Source organism: Petaurus breviceps, unplaced genomic scaffold, assembly GCF_028583685.1.
Source record: "Petaurus breviceps papuanus isolate PSGF00001 unplaced genomic scaffold, PetGlider_PUasm1.0 90895, whole genome shotgun sequence".
Lineage (NCBI taxonomy): Eukaryota > Metazoa > Chordata > Mammalia > Diprotodontia > Petauridae > Petaurus > Petaurus breviceps.
Genome location: NW_027187372.1, coordinates 21,654,788 through 21,678,952, shown reverse-complemented (window position 1 = coordinate 21,678,952; position 24,165 = coordinate 21,654,788). Strand labels below are relative to the sequence as shown.

At 37.5% G+C, this 24,165-nt stretch overlaps 1 protein-coding gene across 2 annotated transcripts in view; it reads right to left on the bottom strand.

The window, feature by feature from the left end:
• Positions 1-24,165, bottom strand: part of CRB1 (crumbs cell polarity complex component 1) — a 278,153-nt gene that overhangs the window by 30,620 nt on the left and 223,368 nt on the right. The window contains exons 10-12 of one of the 2 annotated variants that reach the window (XM_069074480.1): positions 21,353-21,481; positions 18,087-18,213; positions 16,086-16,124 (exon numbers count right to left, since the gene is read on the bottom strand). In XM_069074480.1, coding sequence (XP_068930581.1) covers positions 16,086-16,124; positions 18,087-18,213; positions 21,353-21,481 — 295 coding nt within the window. The remainder of the gene's footprint in view (positions 1-16,085; positions 16,125-18,086; positions 18,214-21,352; positions 21,482-24,165) is intronic. The other variant, XM_069074481.1, reaches the window with a different exon arrangement.

Genomic DNA, 24,165 nt, shown 5'->3' with positions numbered 1-24,165 from the left:
GACTTAACAACAACAAAGTAAATCCCCTTTCAAATCTATGCATTCATTTTGTATATGTTCTCCATAGACTCATATACATATATGTTGCCTTTCCTATTAGATTGTAAACTCCTTGAGGGCAGTGGCTACTTTACTTTTGTCTGTAATCTCAGCACTTATTACATACTGTGTGGAACATAGTAAATTCTTAATAAATGAGAGAGTGACTGAAGGGAATGCCCACATTGAGGAGATCATAGATCCCCTGGAACAGGGGTGGGGAACCTGCAGCCTCAAGGACACATGTGGCCTCTGACTGAATCCAAACTTCACAGAACAAATTTTGAAGTTTGGCTTCAAAGGGCTGCACTTGAGGACCTAGAGGGCCATGTGTGGCCTTGAGGCCACAGGTTCCCTACTCACTGAGCCTGGAGTGTTAGAACATTTGAGAAATACTTCTAAAGAAATCCTTGAGTAATTTGATCTCTAATCTGGGAACACCTTGGTCTACCCCAATTTATTCCCCACTGCTCCCCAACATTACTCATCATGTACTTTCATTCCATTCTCCTGATTTGTTCACACCCTGTTCAGGTTCTTGTACCATCTGAAATGATCTTTAAAGGTCTAGATCTGTTCTCACTTCCTCTCTAAACCTTTTGCTGAAAGTGTTGTTGTTCACTGTTGTGTTCTCTCCTCAACAAGTTTGTAAAACTCTGTTAGGGCCAGGGCCATGCCTTATATTTGGTTTTCTCCACAATACCTAGCATCTCAATGGCTGCCATGTGGGTATTCAATTAGTACTCATTGATTCAATGACTGATTATGGCAAATGAGTGCTTGCATTATGCATTCTTGGCATAAGAGTTTAGTCATAGGGTCAAGCATTCCCTGCATTATAAAAAGGGCTTCATTAGAAGAAGGGCCATCCCCTGTCTGTTGGATATCATATTTTGCAATGAATAAAATTTAAGGGGTGCTTATGGAGTTTTTGCTTGGAGGCTCAGAATCTTAACTTATACAATAGAGAGCAATTAATAAAAATGTGGCTGGCTAAGGAGGAAGGAATCATGATTTTTGTAAGATGGGAACGGACAGAATAAACCCTTTAGGTCCTGTTTAATTTTTGTTGAGATGAGGAATTTTGGAAATTATAGGTAGATCTCTACGTGTAAACCTGATTTATGAAAAAAAAATTAGACTTTGGTTGGATTAATAAGGCCCTTCAGGCAAATTCTGAAATCTTCACTTATATCCCTAAGGTCTTCAAGCTACTTAAGGGTTCTTTCTAATCATGAACTATTTTGGTTGTTTCCTGAAAATGTCTTTTCTTCTGTTTTTTTTCCTCCCTCTTACAATTCCCCCTACTATTTCTTGGGACCTCTTCAACAATCTGTCTGATGTTTATTATCTCTTTGGGCCAGTACCATAAATTTTCTTCCCTCTCTCATGTCTTCTAGCTTCTCCAGTGGTCCCCAAGGAAGGGTGACGGCTTGGCTGGTTGTTTCCTAGCTTTACTTCTTCCAGGTTTTGCTGACACTGAAATATAGTTATACAAAGAGTAAAAATTATTAAATAACTAAGACCAAGGATGAGTTTGGATACCAATATGGCATAGAGATTCATCAGAATGAGGATGAATCAGTCCAAATTTTTACTTTTTTATTTTGCTCCCATTTTTATACATAATATTTATAAAGTGCCTTACTATTGCAAATTAGTTTAATCTACATTATTTCATCTGGTTTTTACAATACCCACTTCTGATACTTAGTATTAAAGTGACCATGAATAAATGACTTAATGTCTTTAAGCCTTATCTGCAAAATGGGGGACACAATATCCATAGTACTAATCTCATGGGATTAGTATAAGGATCAATGAAATACTTTATGCAGAGCAGTTTGAAAATAATGCTATATAAATGTCAGCTATTATTATTGTCACATTTGACTCCCAAATCTTTTTTTTTTCATTCATGATCTCACCCCTGAGTCTAATTGCCATCTCCACCTGGATGCCCTACTGTATTTCAATGTCAATGTGTTAGAAATAGAATTCATCTCCCTTCCTGAATATGTTCTTTCTCCTAAATTTCCCAGTTCTCTAAACAGCATCACCATTGTCCTAATCACAGCTATAATAGTTATCTGAAGCTTGATTTGAACTCAGGTTTTCCAGACTCCAGATCCAGCATTCTATTCCATGAACCAGCTATCTCCTCTATTTGTTCTCTGTGCATCCATATGAGTCTCTCTATTCTACCCCTTTTCTTCCTTACTAAAATGATTTGTTTTTTGCCAGGAAAACCCCCAATGGGGTCATGAAGAATCAGGCACAACTGAAAGTACTGAACAATAGCGAGGACCTGTAGTTAGGATAGCAGCACAGGGCCATATCATAGATGTTCTGAAGCTGGGAATAACAGGACCTAATCATTATTTAGATATGACATGTAAGGGAAGGGGAAAAGCCAAAAATAACTTCAAGATTAGAAACTAAATGGAAATTAGAGGTCACCAAGTCTAACTTCTTCACTTTATATCTAAGGAAACTAGCACACAGAGAAGTTAAGTGACTTGCTCAAGATCATACAGCAAGAAAATGTGGGTGAGGACTCAAATAAAGTTTTTTTCTCAAATTTGTATATATGATTAATAGTTGCAACAATTTCGAGGGCTTAAAGGGATTTTTTTAGCCTATCTATAAGGTTTTTTTTTTTTTAGTATTCCACTTAGAAGATAAGGTTAAGAAATCCTATGAAAAACTTGCTAAGTAAGACCTTACAAGTTAGTTCAACATGTATTTTAATCATTGCAAAAATATGTTGGAAAACATTGCTCAGGAAGAATAAATAAGAAAGATTAAAGTCTGATAGACCATATGGAAATGTACCTCCTCGCTCCCTTCAAAGCCCAGGTCAAGTGCCACCTTCTACAAGAGTCATATTTTGATCCCCTCTCTTCCCACCTCTATCCCCCATAGTCATTATCACTCTCTCCATATTGAAATTATTTGGTATATACTTTTGGATTTATTTTCTTGCATACATACTGTTTCCACTCAGTAGAATGCAAACTCTCTGCGGAGGGAAACTTATTTATTTTGTTTTTGTATCCATAGCACCTAGAATAGCTCCTTGAACATAGTAGGTACTTAATAAATGTTAGCTGAATTGAATCTAAGCAATCACCACATAAACTCCTCTATAAAATTGTTGGTAAAAGGTCAGTTATGACCAATCTCACCTCAAAAAACAGCTAGAAGCAGTGAAGGAAAGAACAATGACCACATCCTTGCCCTATTCGAGAAGCTTCAGACATATAGTTTTGCCTCTGGGATAAAATCTATAAATCCTTCCTTTAAGTATTTAAAGTCCTTCCCAATCTGGTTTGGAATATCTTTCCAGACTGATTTCATATTACTCTTTCACAGTATTCCACTTCTGATCCAATTGGGGAAACTTGCTGTTTTTGATACAAAAATAATCCCTCCTGTTACTCATTAAAATCTTATCTATTCTTCAAGACTCAGTTCAACTGCTACCTCCCCATAAAGTTTCCTTTTGTGACTTCCTTCCACCTTTGTTGGAAATTATTTTCCCATCTTTTGTCTTTACATAGCACAAATCCCTTTAAACATATAGGATTATATCAGAAATTAAAGCACAGATCATTGACTTATACTTTGAAGACTCCACCCTTGTTTCCTTGTGTGTGCGTTTTTTTTTAAACCATCTCCAATCCTCAAGCACCTCTTACATTCTCCAGGTTGGTTTTTTAATTTACTTATTTTTACTTTTTTTTTAAGTCATCACCTACAGCATCTCAGTAATCAGGTCTGCCTGTTCTTTTGGTACTCTGGGATGTTGTTCATTCAGGATCAGTTATTTGAATTCATGGAAGGCAGCTACTACTGTGAAATTCCTCTGATTATTTTGAGTTTAGCTTCTTAACCATCATTTTGTTTTGTCCTTTCTACTCTGAAAAACCATTCTGTTTCACAGAGAAAACCAAAGTACAAGAGGTAGGCAGCTTTGGTTTCTCTCTGTCATCATTTATACCGTGTTTCCCCGATAATAAGACACTGTCTTATTAATTTTTTTGGACAGAAAAACACCAGAGGGCTTATTTTCAGGGGAGGGCTTATTTTAATGAACATTGACAGCAATTTTAATAAACAGGTAAATGTGAACAAAAAAATGTACCTTTATTCAATAAGCAGATTACTGGGGAAGAATAGGATGACATGCTCACTGCTGCAGCTCTGATTGGATGCAGCTCGGAGCGCGGCCTGCATTTCACGGGGGGGGGGATGGTGCATACAGAGGGTACCGTAATGTAGCGTGTAGCGCAGGGGATCACCTTCACTACAGTAGCAATCTCAATAGGGCTTATTTTCGGGGGAGGGCTTATTTTAGAGGAATCTTACACAGTAAGGGGAGGGCTTATTTTTGGGATAGGTCTTATCGGGGAAACACGGTAATCAGTCTCCCATCTTGAGAAGTAGATCACCTTTCCTTCTGATTGTCCTCTTTTCTCTAAATCAGTTTTGAAAAACAAAACAAAACAAAACAACCCACATCTTTTGAAATTGTCAATCTCAGCCCATCCTGAAATTTAGCACCCCTGATACTATTTTTGCCGACACTCTTGTATTCATTGTTCATAATCTTTGCATAAAATTCATAATTTGCATTAAAAAAACCTGTCAGGACCTGTGCTGGGCACTTTAAAATTATTGCCTCCATTTTACAAATGAGGAAACTGAGACAGACAGATTTGCTAGGGCCACACAGCTAATAGTTATCTGAGGCTGGATTTGAACTCAGGTTTCCCTGACTCCAGGCCCAGCACTCCAATCCCTGAACCAGCTATCACCTCTATTCATTCTCTGTGCATCCAGATGAGTCTCTCAATTCCACCCCCTTTTCTTCCTTACTAAAATGATTTGTGTTGTTATTAGAATTTCAGTCTTTGAGAGCGTCTTATACCTTGGGCTGAATTCCCATATAGAATTTCAGACCATGGGACTAGCATAAGGTTATTCCTTCACTTGGTTGGGCTATATAATATAGGATGTTTCTATCCATCCAAATATTCAAATACTTTATGGCCTTTCCTTTTCAATTCAGATTTGCTTTCCATTTATTCTTATTGAATGTTTGAACTCATTTAGAACATTTTAAGAAACTGTGGAAGAATGGGAAGAAATAATTTGCATTTATGGATACAATGAAACAATTATAGATGGTATTTCTCAATAATTAAGTAAATTCATGGAGAATTGACGGTGTGTGTGTGTGTGTGTGTGTATTTTACAAGTCATACTTGCTTCAATGTTCTCCAAATGTTTTCTCTAGAGGTGGGGAATACCACCTACTAGTGGATTCCCCTTCCAAAAGTTGTTTTGGTAACAGCAACAACAACTTGTTGCTAACAGAGAATTTTAAAGCACGAAGGGGCCCCAGTGACCTTCTAATACAATGCATACCTGAAAGAAATTCCTACACAACACATTTGACAAGAATTTATCCAGCATTTACCTCAAGGCCTCCTATTATGTATCAGTTACATACCTCTTGAGGCAGTCCATTCCATTTTTGGTTGGCAAAAACTATGTTATCAATTCATTGTGTAACTTTCAGAGTCACTGGAAGCAAAATTCATGAAAATATTTTGGATAGAAAAAAACAAAAGTTTGGAACATATTTGGGGACCACATCAGACATATGATGCATGGATTCATATTATGGAGTACTGAGGTTTTAATTAGACTATATTTAATTTAATTTATAGTCTAACTTAATTAGACTATAAACTCTTTGAGAACAGGAACTATTTATTAATATATTTAAATAATCATTGCCTAGTATAGTGCCTTCCATTTAATGTGCTTAATAAATTTTGGTTGAATTGAATGAATTAAAGACAAAATTGATTCAATTGAACATTTCATATTAGCTATCCCCCTTAATGGTAGGGCCTTCCCTCTAATGCTTAATCATATATGTATGTATATATCTTGTATATAGTAGTTTCCATCTTGTTTTTGTTGGACTGTAAGATCCTTGAAAGCAGGGACTGTCTTCTGCCTTTCTTTGCATTCCCAACACTTAGTACAGTGCCTACACAGGAGATGCTTAGTATATGCTTCATGAATGATTCCTATTGCCCTCTCAAGCATGGATAGGTAAGGTGTTCCATGATCTTCAGTCTAATGCCTGTATGTCAATATAGTTATACAGCTAGGACTCCCAAATGACATATAAATAAGGATGAGTAATTCATACAACAGTAAATTCAGCTAAAATTTGTGTAAAACTAGAAATCTCTGTTGATCCCATTATCATTTTCACCTTGGCAGTGTGCGGAGTTTCTTAGAGCAAAATAAATCTCTATTTACAGTGAATGGAGAAGATACTCGATGGTAACGTCTTCTTTAAAGTTCTAACAGAGTCAAATACCTCATGAATGCAGCCATGAAAGAAATTCTTTCCATGTTTATTTGTTTTGTTAGATAAATTCTTTTGGTAGATGTATAGCATTGAATTCTGAGATTATCTTTGAGAGAGTATCACTAAATTTTGTCAAGTAGAAATGTGTCAAGTTGAACAGGATACATTTTCCAAGGTCATAACCACAATATATTATTATAGCTAGATGTCAAAGAACTTTGTAATTTCAACTGATCATGATTTATGTCTTATAATACCCCCAGAGAGGTTGGGATATATTTTCAAATAACTTTTCAAAAGGAATGATCACGATAAAGTATGAATGTAAGCTCCTTGAGGACAGTAATTATCTACCATGTCTCTGAGTTTCCAAAGCATAGTAGTATAGTGCTTCCTTACCCAGTTCTCTCTTTACCTGATGATCTAAGAATCACCAGACGTTCAGTCCAATGTTTTGGTAACAAAAGTCATTCAAAGAGAAATGAAATCTGCACAAAACCAATAAAACTAAATTATTTTAGTTGGTTTCAAGTGCCTCAATGCTGTATTTGGAGTCAAAAGACCTGGATTCAGGTATCAGCTTTGCCACTTACTAGCTGTGCCATTTTGGCCAAATCATAAAACCTCTCTGGATCCCAGTTCCTTATCTGGGTTTGACTAATGTTCCTTCCAGCTCTAAGTCTATGAATCCTTTTAATTTAATGAGTATATTCAATGAAAATAATAGCCCTTTGCAGGTACTGGCTTAGGTCTCAGTAAACATTTTAAACATGATGAAAAAAATGTACCAAGAAATTGTAAATCTGAAGCATAAAATTTGTGAAGTCTGATACAATGAATATAAGTACTTAGCATGAAAAATGGCAAAAGAATCTGACTGACAACTATTTTTCAGTGAATGAGCTTTGTATCAACACTTACAGTTTAGAACAATTTTCTCTTTATACAACTAAAGTTTAATTCTGGCTTATAGCATACTTCCTAAAAGCAAACTGGGAGGAGCCTGGACAAGGTAATGAGTGACAGTGCATTCGATGAAAGCTGAAGAGGACTCATCATTCTATGTCATTCTGCTACAGGCAAAGACCATAGGAACTTAGGTCTGTCCAGCCCAGTATTCTTTCGCTAATAAGCCCCCCAAGGCACATGCCATAAGAGAGACAGCATTGTCCTTGATGTCAACTTTCAAGGTTAGAAAAATCCCAGATTGTCTTATTAATGAGATAAAGCTCTGTAATAGACAGATTGTGGCAGCCTGAGATAGTGGATGGAATGTTGAACATAGAATGGGAAGATCTGGGTTCAAATTTTACCCCTCTCAGTTATTAGCTGTGTGAGCCTCTTCAGAATTATCTACGCTGTCACAAATAGATTGTGATCTCTATTGTAGTTTGTATCCAGAGCACCCAGCATAGTGCCTGACACACAGTAGGTGGTTTAGCAAATGCTTGCTGAAGGTTTGGTTTTACTTAAGTCAATGGTAATAGAAACTTAAAGGTTTTACTTAAGTCATGAATGTGATCATTAATGAGATGCCATTCAGATTTGTTTGCTTGTTTTGTTTGCTAATTCTTTTGGTAGATACATGGGGTTGAATTGAACTATCTGAGGTCACATTCCTTACCCTATGGATGTGCTCTGGTGGAAGGAGATCCCACACCAAGGAAATCATAGATCCTTATAATATTGACCTGTTTCATAGGTTCATCAAAATCCTTTTTGAATCAGTTTATATTTTCTGTCTGAAACACGTTCTAGTCTCACAGTGTTCATTCCAGTATTTAGAAATTTGGCAAAGAAGTTCCACATCATCTATTATCCTACAGTTTTGCTTTAATGTCCCCTCCCAGTCTCCTTTATAGTGTAAAGAGACTCATCTTTACTCCTTCAGCAAACAATTCGTATCCTCCACTGGACCCCCATTCCCACCCTCATTCTTATTGTCCTTTGAACCTTGTAGAGTTCTATCATATCCATCTGGTGATGTGGTGACCAAATAGCATACAATATTCCAGCTGTGGACAATTCTTTTGTTTCCACAAGTCTTCTCCCTGATTCCTAAAATTTCATTGGCTGACATCCAGGTCCCTCTCCTAGCTTTTGCTCTGGACCTCAGGAGACTTTCTTCTTCATCTTCTTCATCTAGATTTTAAAATTCTAAGTTTTATATTTACCTTAAAATTCACAGGTCATTTCTTTCTGCTGTCTCATAAAGATTGTTACAGCAAGAGGACATTTTGGCATTAATGACATGATCTAAATAATACTGAAGGATGATGATATCTATATCCCTTTAAAATTTACATAGTGTTCTCCCCACTACAACTCTGTGGTTTTAGGGAGTAACTTTGATTTTTCTGGCATCCAAACAAGTGACAAACTGAAAAAACAAAACAAAAAAAACAACAAACCTAGAAATTCTCTTATGTTCCCTTTAAATTTTATGTGAAAAAGACAAGTAAACAAGCTGGATTCAGGGACTAGATTTTAAAGAAGGCAATCTCTAAGGAATGTCATTGAATGAGTATAGTGTATTAGAAAGAGGTCTGGATTTGGAGTCAGAGGATTTGCTTCTCAAAGAATCTCAGAGGGGCAGCTGGGTGGTGTTCACTATATTGGCTCTATTCACTTATAGAGCACCAGCCCTGGAGTCAGGAGGACCTCAGTTCAAATCCGGCCTCAGATACTTAACACAAAACTAGCCATGTGACCTTGGGCAAGTCAATTAACCCCAACTTCCCTGCCTTTCCCCTACAAAAATGCAAAAAAAAAAAAAAAAAGAATCCCAGAATTTCAGAATTGGGGGTGGCTAAATCTGGCCTCAGACACTTAACACAAAAACTAGCCGTGTGACCTTGGGCAAGTCACTTAACCCCAACTCCCTCCAAAAAGAAAAAAAAGAATTTCAGAATTGGAGGTGACAGTAGAGGCCAACTAGTTCAATCCATGCTTCCAACAGAAGCCCTTTTGGATTCCAGCTCTTTTAACAAGGTCATTTGTGTGACCTTGGGCAGTTCAATTCAATTCTGTTCAACTTTCATCAACATTAGCAATATCCTATGGGCCTGGTTCCATGCTAGGTAATATGAATAGAAAAACAAAAACAAAATGGTATCTGAGCTCATGAAGCTTAGATTTCTATAAGGATGCTGGGTGAGGTAGTAGAGATTACATGGGCACAGATAAAGAGAAAATATATTTAAAAATGCAAAATAATTTCAGGGAATGTGGGGAGCACTAATAACCTGGGAATTCACTCAACCTCTCTGGGAGTCAATTTCCATATCTGCGAAACGGGGTGTGTGTGTTTGACTTAAATGACTTCTGGGGTCTCTTCTGGCTCTAACTTTTATGATCCTTTCAGCCATTCTCCTCTGCCTTCTAAATGTGAAGTCTGCTATTTGATAATGCTCAAGATTGACTGGAAAAAAATTGAAATACCTCCAAAAAATTAAAGAAAGATGAAATTTCATTTAAATATAGTGTTGGTGCTCTGGAAGGTAGCCAAAGCATGGATAGAGAACTGACCTCAGAGAAGGGAAAACTTAGGCTTATATTAGACTTTTGATCCCCACTCACTGTGTGAACCTGGGCAAGTTATGGATTTCTCAGTTCCCCAGGAAGCATTCTAAAAACTCTTTAAATTGAGAGTAGATGCAAATCTACATTGGTGGAAACAGTTTTCTTACCAGGAGTCCTTTAGATACATGAAGTCACATAACCAATTTTTTTAAAAGTTTTAATGTTTTGTGTTTTATTATGTGCTATTCCTTTAAAAATTGGTAATATATGTAAAGTATATATGGTACAGCCTGCTAACCATAATGCCGTTCCCCAATCATTTTTGGGTAAGGTAGAAATTTAAATGGGAGTTCTTTCATTAGAATGTGAGTTTCTTGAGGGTAGGAGTATTTTTTGTAACTCCAACATTTAATCACATGGTCCAGCATATAGTCAGTGCTTAAGAAGTGCTTTGTGATTGGTAAATAAATGAGAGTTAACTCTGTTATGGCCTTTAAATGCCTAATACTGAGAAGATTTCAGGCCAGCAGTTCTTAACCTGAACTCTATGAATTTGTTTAAAAAATATTTTAATAACTATATTTCAATATAATTGTTTTCTTTTGCAATCCTATTGGTATTAAAATAAATTTTTAAAAACCAATATAACTCAGGGTGGCTAGGTGGCACAGTAAATAGAGCACGTGCTGGCCCTAGAGTCAGGAGGACCTGAGTTCAAATCCAGCCTCAGACACTTAACACAAAAATTAGTCATGTGACCTTGGGCAAGTCACTTAACCCCAATTGCCCTCCAAAAAGCAAAAAAACTAAAACAAAAAAACACAACTCTTCTGAGAAGGAGTATGTAGGTTTCACCAGACTGCCATGTTAAAGTCATCCTTGATGGTCTTGATGGTTCTTTTCAACTGAAATTCTGTGATTCTGTAAAATTGTTATATTTGAGGGAACACATTTTGATGAATGATTCTGGCAGTTATTGAAAACAAATTGCCTATGCAATCTGGCTCCCATTCAGCTTGTAGTGTGGTAAGCCACTGATGTTGTATTGAAGCAGACTACCCTCCTCTAGGGAGACAGCTGTAACTACAACTATTTTTAAAAGGCATAGCTCAAAATCCTGACTAAAAACAAACCAAATGCTTTGATAGTTGTATCTGATATATAGCACTTTAAGGTTTGATGACTATTTTACATATATTATCTCATTTGAGCTTTGCAACTGCCTTGTGAGGTGGGTGTTACTCTCCCAATGTATAGGAAAAGGAGGGAAAGGGACAAGAATTTATTAAGTATGTCACTGCACTAAATGCTTTACGAATATTTTATCTTCACAATAGCCTTGGGAGGTAGGCTACTATTATCTTTATTTTATGGTTGAAGAAACTGAGGCAGGCAGGGGTTAAATGAGTCACATAGCTACTAAATGTCTGAAACTGGATTTGAATTGAGGTCTTCCAGACTCCAGGCACAGCACCTCTAAGCTGCAAAGTCCGAGGTTCAAAGAGTTATGTGACTTACCCAGAGTTAGGGAGCTTATGAGTATAGAGCATAATTCAAACTCGTTTCTTCCTAACTCCAGGTGCAACACTTTATCCGTTATGCCAGTCACTTGCACAAACGCAAAAAATAAGTCTTGTCTCTAGAGTCCTGGCTTCCAGAAAAATATGAAACTCAGTAATTCAATACAATGACCTCAATGGAATTCTTTGACTTAGTTCTATTTTGTTTTGAGTATTTTCCTAATCAAGTACATTTTCCCACTTGATTTAAGAAAAAAAAGTGCTCCACTCCAATTCAATAAAATATCCCAAGATGCCTTGAATTATGTGGACACCAACTGTGTAATAGGTTTTAAAGTACCCACATCAAGGTTTGCCTGAGGCTGCATTGTAAAGTACAAGGAAGAAATAGCAAACCCAATCTTCATCTTTGTGATAAAGATGCCCTTCAGATGCTAAATAGGGCAGAGTTGATTGTGTTAGGTTTTCATTGCCTGAGAAAGAAGCATGCTAAATCAATACATCTAAAAATACATTCTTCGGGAAATTTCTCATTCTCAAACATTTCTTCATTATAAAGTGTCTTTCAAAGTGTTAATGATCACAACTGATCAATCCTATCTCACCTCAATTTGCCACTAACTCATTAAGTAATCTTGGTCAAGTCACATAACTCACTGATTTGATCTGGAAACACAGATACCATTATTTGGCTTTTGTCATAATGAGTATTGCAAAGAATAGCAAATGAAATAATCACATGGCATTTTGCAAACACAAAAGCCTTAGGCTTCCTTATTGATTATAATTTTAGCTTTGAAAGGGAACTTAGGGAACATCTAGTCCAATCTCCTACCTAATTGAGGAATACTTCTGTAGCATTCCTGATAGTTATCCATTCTGTAGGTAGTGAACACCTCCAGTAATGTAAATAGGAGTTAAATAGTAAAAAGTAAATAGAACACCTCCAGTAAATAGGAGAGTTCCCTAATTTGTGAAGAATCCATTCCATGGTGGGTAGCTCTAATCTTTAGATAGGGTTTCCCTTTATTGAACCCAAAGCTATTCTCTGTTAACTCCCCCAAGTGAATCTAATTCTACTCTCTATTAACAAGTTGAACAAGTTTCCTCTTCCGCAGGGCACTCCTACAGCCCCATGTGATATAAAGAGTGTTGGAATTGGAGACAAGAGAGAGTTGGGCTCAAATCCCAGACAAGTCATTTATTGTAGGCATTTCTTGATTTTTCTAGGCCTCAATTTCTTCATCTCTATAAAGGGAGGAAATAATGTTGTGAGGATGAGGAAAGTACTTTACAAGTTTAGTTTTATAGCAATATCAATTACTACCATGATCATTTCTCTTCCTAGGATTCATAGCCTTATTCCCTTTGCCTATTCCTCATGTGGAATGACCACCAAACCCACTCAATAAAACCTACTTTAATAATAGCCCTTTTAAAATGTGGCACCCAGAAATGGCCACATTTTTCCAGAGGTGATCTGACTAATAATGGCAGCAACAGCAATAATAACTACTCACTTTTTGAGTAGTTTTGAGGGTTTTTTTGAGGTTTTACAAAATGCGTTCTCATTTGGTCCCCAAAATAGTGATCTAGAGTACAATGGAACTTGTCCTCTCTTGAATCTAGAAACTACTTTTCTTGATATAGTCTAATATTGTGTTAGCTGTTGGGGGTCACGGAATTACACTGGCTCACATTGGTAAAAGTTTTAGATCTTTTTCTATTCTGAAGGATATCAAGTCAGAGCTCTTTAATCCTACACTTATGCAGTTGATTTTCTCATTCTGAATTTAGGTTTTCATATTTATCTCCTTAAAAAATTTCATTTTGTTAGGTTTATCCCATCATTTCATTTACCAAGATTATCTTAAATTCTGATTCTATCATCCAATGACTATTTTTTCTCAGCTTTGTACCATTCACAGATTTGATTAACATGTCTTCATACAAGTCAGGACAACATTTTTTAACAGTACTTGACCAAGAACAAAAGACCCACTTTTCTCCAGTCTGAATCTAGTGTACTAATATTCTTTGAGCATGGACATTAACTAGTTATGGATCCAACTAGTACCATCAACCCATCCAGCTTTTTCCACTATATGTATAGTAACATCAGGTTGGCTTCTGACAAAAGGAAAAAAATAAGCTCTTACTTAGGACTAATGCAAGATATGAAAAACAGAACATTTAAATTATCTTCATGTATGGCAAACTGCTCCATTCTCTACTCTACTATCATATCCTGCATTTTCTTCCCTCTTTGCTTTTGTTCATGCTTTTTCTTCTCCCTAGAATATCCTCATTCTTTCTCTTTATCTGCTGAATTTCTAACCATCCTTTAGAATCCAATTTCTGTAAAGACTTCTTCCAGGTCACTCCTTCATGATCCCAGCCTCCATCACTAAGAACTTCTTCAGTTCAAACTTCATACACCAACTTGCTTTGCACCTCTTTAATGAACTTATCATATAACATTGTGCATTAAAGCTGCATGTGTTGGTGTGTTACCTTTTTAATAGACAGCAAGCTCCCTGCAGGAAAAAGCCTTAGCTGAGCTATGTCTCTCTCTTAAGTATGGAGTACTGCACACAATGGAAACTTTAAATATCTGTCAAAGGATAAATAAAAATTCATTGGCTTATAGGAATATTTAAAAAAAAAAAGAAACATGAGAAGTCTCTTAGATTTTCCCCATTTCTCCACTCCCCTAACCAAAAGGATCCATTTTTCAGACAGAATCAGACTTTTTCTGAGGAGACATTGCTGATGCAATTATTCATTTACAAATTCCTTGGGCTCTAAGTAAATATCAGAGAGTTGTATGTGACCTTTCTAAAAGCTTAAAAAATTCATGCTTGGTAGTAATAAATCTATGCCAGTGACAAAGTTAGCTGTTAAGAAGGATGGCTCTATTTTCTCCATTAGCTTCTAACCCATATCACTGTAGTCTCAAACTCTTGTCTTTCACCCTTTCAAGGAAAAAAAATGTCTTTCCTCAGGCTACCAAATATCTTAATTAAAGGAATTTAATTTAACATTAAAAATATCCCCAATTAAAAAATAATCTACTAAAGAATTTTGAATGGTGAGAAAATAGTAATTCCTTTAGAATATCAAGCCATTTACTGCCATATCTCTTTGTTCCCTGACACACATTTACCACCTCTTTATTTTCTAACAATGGGAACGATGCCCTCCAAACTAAAAGGCTGAGGAGGCATAGTTACAAAGACATCCATACTGAGATTGCATGTGGAAACTGAATTGTGAACAGAATGAAATATATGCTTGTGGTCTAAGAGGAAAGTTCAGAACTTCAGTAAAGAAAATGGTTGGGGAAGGTTTTCAGAAGATGTCTGTATTTTGAGAGGTGAGAGGGATAACGGGATGGATCCTTTTAATAGAGAAGGTACAAGTAAGTTAATAATTGGAATATGCAAGAATCAGATGTATCTTAAAATGTCTCCAGAGAGGAGGAGAAAGAAGGAGAAAAAGAGAGGCATAAGGTGAATGAATACAAGATGCTTATAGAATGAATTGGCCTTGGTGTCCTTGGGTGCTTCCTCACTGACACTGCCCGTAGAAAAAGAATGTGGAGGACAGAAGGACAAGGCCCCATTACTGTGGTATGTTGTGCTTGGTGGGTTCTCTTAGAGCATGGCACATTTAAAGCAAATGAAGACAAAGTCATTAGCACAGAAGTGAGAGGTAGGAGACACATAGTAGAGGCCAAGGCAGAGGTTTATTTAATGTAAAGAAGTGGGAAAGCCATGATCACAAATAACATGGTAGAGAATACAGAAATACAAAGAAAAAAAGGACAGAATAAAAAAAAAAGTTGGATGTTTCAGGGTGACAAAGCTTTTGAAAATAAGAAAAATAATTTACAATCACAGTGAATATAATAGCATTAGTGTGGTACATATTGAGAAAGTGTGAGTGGCAATCTTTTAATTGTAGCATATATTAAATGTTATAAAATGGATTATATGGCATGTGATCTTATGTACTACTGTTACATAATAGATTCTCCATTAATGTTTGCTGTATGGATGAAATCTTTACATATTTGAACAGTCTTCGTCTATGGACATTTTCTATTTACTGCAAGATTATACTGGAATGGTTGATGGGAAGTATCTTTACCCCAGCCCCCTTTTCATACGGTATCAGCTTAGAAGAAATCATCTGAGAAAGCAGTATGGCAACTAAGGAAAGGGGATACAAGGGGGAATCCCTGAGTATAGAAAGCAAAGACTTTGTGATTCGTTGCTATCTGTCCCCATGAAATAACTGACATGTCTCTACATGACACATGCTTGCAATATGAAATCTTCTAATTGCTGTATAAAAATAAAATTAGCTCTCTTCATCCCAAGTTGGTTCCAATTAAACTTAGCCCCTTGGAGAGAGGGGCTATGACCTGGGTATCTACTTCTGGAGGCAACTTTGTTAAATTTTCCAAGAGAGGGATTCATGCCATGTTTAGATGTGAAGAATATTGTGTAAAGAGGGGAATGTCAGCATTACCCTGGTCATTTCCATTGGAAAATAACATTTAAAAAACATCTTTAGTTATACAAATGTTAAGACTTGCCTACCTCATTCATTACTGTCATGTTTTCAAACGAAGGCATTTGCTAAAATTAAAAAAAAATGCATGATATTGTTACTTTAGCATCTAAATTAAGAATGCATTTGCTTATTGTCACAGGATTGAAATAGGAAAAAAAGCTTACTTTTCAATATACACAAATATTTGTGTTAGATAACTATTAAAAACTAGTCTTTTCTAAAGCCACCTTTTATATACTCTGTATTTGTCATGTATACATATTAAAAGGGAAACTCTTTGAGAAAGGGATTGGTTTTGTTCCTTCTTTGCAGGCATAAAGTAAATGCTTACTAAACACTCACTCATTAATTCATTTGTGTAGGATAGACCTCTTGATTTGGGGTCAGGGAGACCTGAGTTTCAATCTGGCCTTAGATACTTTGGTTAGGTGACTCCAGGCAAGTTACCTAACCTAACCTTTTGCAGCCTCAGCTTTCTCACATATAAAAATAAGAATAATAATAACAGCTACCTCACCTAGTTTTTGTAAGTATGCAATGAAAAAATAGACATAAAGCACTTTGTAATTCTCAAAGTGCTATATAAATGTTAACTATTACCTTCTGCAGAGCAAAAATTGCCAGGTCAAAGGGAGTTACAAAAATAGTAGTGAATAAAATTTCCTCCAATGACTGTTTTTTCATAATGTAAAGTAATATATTAAATAAGACACACTAATATTATTATATCTTATTTTTATATGTACTGTGTCTACCCATAATTTTTGAATGGAAAACTCATCAGTGTGGTGGTGGTTGTATATGTTTATATACACAGTGAAGTTCAAAGCTACAAATATATTTTGATTGTGGGAAAGTCACTGCCTCTTATAGCCTTTCAAATAATTGGCTCTATAAAACAAATTTCTTTGTAAAAGATTGCAAAAACTAGATTTAAAAAGATTTCATCATTCAAGATTCTATTTGAGCCCAGTCTTGTATATAAATATTATATGGTGCTAATATATGATGTGGCTTGTAACCTGAGGCTCATTCTTGACCCCCCAAATACATAAATCCAAGGAAGATTTCTTCTCTTCGAAATAGTAAGGTGGGAGGTAGTGGGGAGGCTTAGTCTGACATTTTGTTTAAGGGAAGAATGTTTCATAGATCAGGAATAAAATCATATTCGGTATAGTTTGTTCTATTGAAACTAATTGTATCTAAGAAGTCACTTACCAAATTTTCTGTGACTTCAAATTTCCTAGTGTTAGTGTCTTGTTAATCTTTTTCTTTCATTCTCTCTCTCTCTCTTTCATTCACTCACACATCCTTTCTCCTCTCTTTCATATTTATGTGTATATAGATTATGATATTTATGCATACACATACATGCATATATTGCATCCTATGACAGTGAGGTAGGACAACTTCATTTAGGCATTCTGCATAACCACACGGATGGGAGGCAAAGGTAGTTCAGTCATTAACTTGCAAATTTAGACCATCCTGTCATAAAGGATAGACCCTAGTGCAGTAGCATAAAAGACAGCAGAAGAGCAGTGAATGCAGGCAAATCACAAGATAAATTTAGCTACTGAAATGGATAGGAGAGCAGGGGCCTCTTTTCTGACTGTCACACAGAACAATCCATCATTACTTGATTCCTAATGGCAGCCATGCCCTGCCCACTTGTGTGAAAAGCTTCTAAATGCTAATGGTTTTTGTGCTACGAAGGCTCAAAGCTATCACAAGGAAATGCATTATATGCATGGGAAATGAGCTTCAAAACTGCCTCAGGAATCATCTGAAAACTCAGGGTGCTATTTATTTTAAGTTCTAAAGCTGACTTTTCCACCCAAGGAAGGCATCTGTTGTTAAATTTCAATGGCTCATAAATCAGAGAAGGTTGTTTGGTACCCTTAGTAGTCTTCCTGTTCACCCCACTCAATAACTGGATCATCATCCATGCGAAGAATGAGGTAAGAGAGAAGCTGAAAGAGATTCTGCCACAATAAGAGAGAGACATAGAAGGAGAGGTCGCTTACATCGAGCTCACAGCGCTCCCCAGCGAAGTTTCCATCGCAGTTGCAATGAAATGTGTTGAGCAGATTCTGGCACAGGCCTCCATTCAGGCAGGGGGAGGAGTCACACTCATTGATGTCCTTTTCACACCTCAAAGAATAAACAGAGATATCCCAACCCCAACTTGTTGAATGAGTTTACTGAGAGATAATGATTTGAGTTTTCATCAGGACTCAGAACAAACTCTTATCTATCAGCTGCCATGCAATGTGGGGAAAACACCTTTTAAATTCTTCTATCAAACCTCTTGCTCAGGATAAAGAAAACATATCCTAAAAAAAAAATGTCTTCACTTAGCTAGAATGAATAAAACAGGTGTATGTCTCTAGAATTCAACTGAGACGCCGGGCCAATGTAAAAACCTAGTTTCTCCCTGGAGAGTATTAGTGTGTTTTTCCCACCTTATAAAAGTTATGTTTATTAGGGACGTGTGAACACCATAAGAGAGGGGATAGTGTTGCCATCCAAGACCTTGAATATCAGAAGCAGTTGAATGAATGCAGCCAAGATTCTAACCAACAGTGCCCCCATTTATATCATCTGTGAGGATTACTAGTGTGCTAAGGGGGAAATCCAAGCAAAACATTAAAAAGGTTCATTTTTAGAAGGTCTGTGATTCTGTTTTCACTTTGTACTCCAGAGAAAAAGGCAAAGTAGATTGGAAGTGGGCTCTAAATGGGAGTACAGCTGTACTTCAGGTGATCAGGACCTTCTTCAGCTTTTCAGGAAGTTTCCCTGCCGTTCAAAAGCATAATCCCCAGAAGGGAACCTTATTTTGAGAAGACCTGGTGAGCCTTTTCTTTGTAATTCTGCTGACAAGATGACACTGCTAATTTGTTTTGTCTTTAGCCAGCAACTTGTGCCTGAACTTAGAAAATTCTCAATGGTGTCAAATTGTACTGTTTCAAAATTCACATCAAATCCCACTTAAATACTGGTTAGCATTTTACATGAGAAAGATGTTTATCTCTTGAATAATAGGCAAGTCTAGTTTGTCCAGCAGACTACCCAGACTCTTGATGAATAGGGTGGTAGGTAAGGTAGAAGGAAGAAGGAAAAGTCAGTATCTTCCAAGAAAAACATACCCTTACCCCCACAGATACCTTACATGCTTGAGAAATTTTGTTTTCCTTTTTTGGCCTAGGCTTCTGGGCTGGAAGGAGTCTTCTCTGATTAGATCTGAGCTAAATTTTACAACTTATCAGGGTCTGCCAAAGCACTCTCTGTACCGGGTGGGCAGGAGTGTTCCATTTCATCCATCATTCACAACCTGCTGGGGCGATTTTGTCAAGTATGGGATTTAGCCAGTCAACAGAGGAGACACATTTTTAGTTGAAAGTTTTTCAATATCTTTGGGGGTTTTATAAGTTATATCCATTAGACCTTGGGACACTGCTAACATTTCCTTGGATTTCTCTAGTTTCTCTCTCTATCCCTTCCTGCCCCCCATTCCCTTTTCTTTATGTTGTTATTTTAAGGGAGATAGAGCTGAACAACACAGAGTACTGTACTGAAGTCATTTGAGTGTTCATTAGAGATTAACTAGTTCATGGAAATGAAAATAAATAAATCTATTAGCATCTGGTGAATTAATTAATGATGGGAAAGAGCTTTGGAAATGTGGAAAGTATTAAGTAAGTACTTGCTGGTTTAAAAATCAATACGAAGAGAGGAAGTTTACCCAGATGATCCTTCTACCTTCCATATTACTTTCCCCCTCCCAGTCAAAGGAAAACCTCAGTCTTCCCCCTGCCCCTAGCAATTTTTCATGTTAAAATTCAACTTTAAATCTTGGAGTTTTTGAATGAATAAATGTAGTAGATTCAAAAAGGATCCTTTTATATTAAATGGGAACAATGTGTGAGGATAGAAGGAAAAATAATATACCCCAAAGCTTTGGATCATTAATGCAGGTATATCTAGCCTTTAAAAACTATGTCATGAAATTAGAAGCAGACTGGACTGCCATGTAAGAAGCAAATGCTCAAAGATAGTTAAGGAGATGATACAAAACTTAGAGCTGAAGACTAGTTGAAACATTTGGGAGCTATAATAAGTTGAAGGCCAGCTGAGCAGTCTCTAGCAGTTAATGTAAAGTGTGACATTGATTGGTGTGTACAGAATGTCTAAACTGAGTAACAAAAACTATGGAAAGTAGGAATGTGGCTTAGGGCCATAGCCTGCTATATCCATGCATCTATGCTCAGGAAGCGGATGGATGCCTGTGCCTAGCAACATCAACAGAAGCTGTGTTGTGTGGCAAAAGCTAGATTTACCCCTAAGGGACCCAACCAGCCAAAATAAAGGAATGCCTCCAGTCTGCCTACCGTTTGGCAGAAATAAGAACATTATGACCATGTCTGGGCCAGAGTCACTGGCTGAAAAATAAAAAATTCAGGCAAACTAGTCTGTGTTACATCTGTTCCCCCAAGCTCACCAAATACATTTACTCAATAACTATTCAATTAACTTAAAAAAAAAGAATCCATCATTTATGTGGGCACAATTTGGATATTTGAGTCATATGTGCTTTGAATTTCTTTATTTTGTACAGTGATCTCAAGTGATCTCAACCTGACTTTGGAGCCAGCTGTATGGGATTGTCAGATGATGGTTTTTCTTCTAACATTTCCAATAAGTGAGTGTATTCATCTGTCTGCCTCTTCAACCACTAGATGAGGAATGGTTGAGGGCCTTAGATGTCAGCTTTGTGGGTGAAGGGAGAATAAGAGTGTAGGATGTTATTGCTGGGCCTCTGGATATCTTGGCAAGCTGGTGGTTCAGCCTTTCTTTTCTTATGTACTGTTTAATTTTAAATTGATAGAAACCTCATTTTTGCCATGTTTGGAATTCTTCTGATAGTCCCATGGAGCCAGGAGCATTTACATGCTGAGGAAGGAGTCAGAAATATTGATATCATGGAGGTGGGGATAATATTCTTTGGAATTTTTATCAGTAACATTTCCTATTAAGGTCTCTGACTAACAGACTCTAATTCCTTTGTGTTTACATTACAGGCCATCCTGTCTCTGTCTCTCATTGAACCATGTTACAATTCTAGAATTCAGAATGCCTACATGTATATAGATTTTTCCTTTGGGGATTGAGATAAGAAATCATTGGAGATGGAAGGGGGAGTGGGAGCACTGGAGCCCCAAGAAGCTTGGATCATCTAGCTGAAATTCTCTCCCCCATCATGAATTTTAAGTCAACTCCTGAGGTGGCTCACCATTCTCCAGTAAAACCTGGTCGGCACACACATTTCAAATCGCCCTGGAGCTCTGTGCAGTTGCTGTGATTGTAGCAAGTGAGGTTTCTTCTCTCGTTCCCACAAACTGTCATTGGTAATCTGGTTTGTCTAGAGAGATAAGAGTGACAGTCACAGCTGTTCATCTTGTTCATTTCATTCAAGAAAACTTTTTTTTTCCTCCCCAAAGTTCCGACGTGGAACGGTTGCCTGGCTAATTAAGAACACAGGCTGACTTAGCTCCAAATGTTTAAACGCTCAGTATTACACATGAGTTACTTTCCCTTCTAAATGAGGCACGGCAGGGGGCTGCAGCAGGAGCGGCCATACATCTTCCGTGTCTACAAGGTTTTCTTGTAGGAAGACAAGATCTATGCCATGGTGTGGCTATAAATTTGGGATCGGAAAGGAACTTACTATATTTGCTGCTGCTTGCCTAATAAATCACCCAAAGCAATAGGAAAAAAGAAAAGCCTGCCTCTCAAAGGCCAGGAAAAGCGGGACAGCAGTCTGGTAACAGATCACCCATGTGACTTGGCCGTTGGCTTTCAGAATTGACCTCCCCTTGCCCTGCCAGGCCTTGTTGCTCCCTATCTAATAATTAAATTCTCTTTAAGATGTTTGTATTGAGGGCAGAATGGAAACTGCTCCTGATCTAGAGTGTGGCCATTTTGGATGGCAATCAGGCTCTGTACGTGATGGAATCCATACAAGATTCCAGAATATAGCTGCAAGTTTCATGAGTTAAAAGTTCTATGTATCAATTTTTTTAATGAAATCTTACCCTGTGATGTCCTATGTGCCTTACATGCTTGCCTCAGTGTCTATGAGACCATATGTGCCAATGCTAGGGAAGCTTATGTGATGGGGAGGGGAAAAGGAGGTGGACATGGCCTATACACAGAAACCAAACCATTTGAAGATGGGATCATAGGCCCACAGATCTGAAGTTGGAAAGGCCCTTGGAGACCATCTAGTCCAGTCTCCTCACTCTACAGAAGAGGGAGTTTGTGACCTTGTCCAGGATCACACAGTTAGGAAGCTTCGAATTTGAATTAGAAATTAGAGTTAGGAATTTGAGCTCAGTCTTTAGACTCCAGAGCTGGTGCTTTTAAATGTATCAGGGAGGGGTGTCTTATTGAACATTTGGTCATTCTCTCAACCAATGCCTACTATATGCCAGGCACAGTTCTAGGTGATGGGGATATGAAGACAAAAATGAAGCTGTCTTGGCACACATCGATGTAAATGAACACATACACATGTACATGTGTGCATAGATGTATGTGTATATTAATACCAGGTACATTTTGTGGGGCCGCTTGAGAAGCTTTCTACAACTACTAGGATCAAATAGGTCTTTCGGCATTTTTAAAGCCTTTCACAACCCGGCCCCTCCCACGTTTCCACCTTTTTATACACGAGTCTCTTTCATACATTCTCTGATCCAGCGACTGGATTATGCGCCATCACTCCTACGCTGCCTCTCCTGCCTCTGACACTGCTTTTGTTGTTCTCCATCCCTAGCATGCTCTTCCTCCCCTCCTTTCCCCTCTTCATCCAACTGGCCTCCTTGAAGATTGGATTCAAATCCTACAGGCTGCTGGAGCCTTTCATGGTCCCCTCTCTTCTCCATCCCCCTCCGCTTCCCTCTGGGATCACCTTCCATCTACCACAGTGTATCTTGTATGTATCTCAGTAGATTAAAGTCTCAGAGAGGCTCTAATGGTTGTGTAACCAGTTAGTATCAGAGATGGAATTTTTCCCGACTCTCAAGTCTAGAATCCTATCCACTATGACTATACCAAAGTATCTCTCCCAGAAGAACTTTTATTTGTATAATCAGTTTTCCAAGTGTTTTTCAACTGAGTTTCATTTGATGATTCTCACAATAAACCCAAGAAGTAGGATAGATGTGAATTCCCATTTGACCGATCTGAAAACCAAGGAGGGAGATCTTGATGAAGTGACTTACCCAAGGTCACATATCTAGTAAATGGAAAAGCCTAGAAGTTTCATAAGTTCTTTATTGCTTTAGGGTAAAATAGAAAATCCTCTTTTGGGTATATAAAGCCCTTCATAACCTGACTCCAGTCTATCTTTCCAGGCTGATTGTATGTTATTTCCCACCCCCCGACCTCCATACACACTACATTTTAGTCAAACTGGCCTACTTCTTGTTCTCTGTAAATGACAATTCATCTCCCACCTTCATACTTTTGCAAAGGCCTGTATTACTCCTTAATCAGGGAGCCTGGTGATACAGTAGATGGAGGATTAGGCCTGGAGTGAGGAAGACCTCCATTCAAATCCAGCCTCGGACACTTGGTAGCTCTGTGACCCTGGGCAAGTTACTTAACCTCTGTTTGCCTCAGTTTCCTCATCTGTAAAATGGGAATAAAATAGCACTTACCTCCCATAGTTACTGTGAGGATCAAATGAGAAAATAATTGTTAAATGCTTAGCAAAGAGCTTGGCATGTTAATTATCATTACTATCATTGACTAGTCAACCAATTAAGCACGTATGAGCACTTTCTGTTTCACAAAATGTAATGAAAGTAGGGGTCTAGGAGAAGTTTCTCATAGATGGTGGGTGTTTTTGTCTTCCCCTCCTGATTCTGGAGCCCCTCTAAAGAGACCTTCCCAATTCCTGTTCCACCACCACCACTGTTCCTGGTGCCATCTGTCCCCAATCACTTTGAACTTACATTCTGATTTAGTGTTTGAGGGCAGAAGCGCTCACGGGGTGTGTGTGTGTGTGTGTGTGTGTGTGTGTGTGTGTGTGTGTGTGTG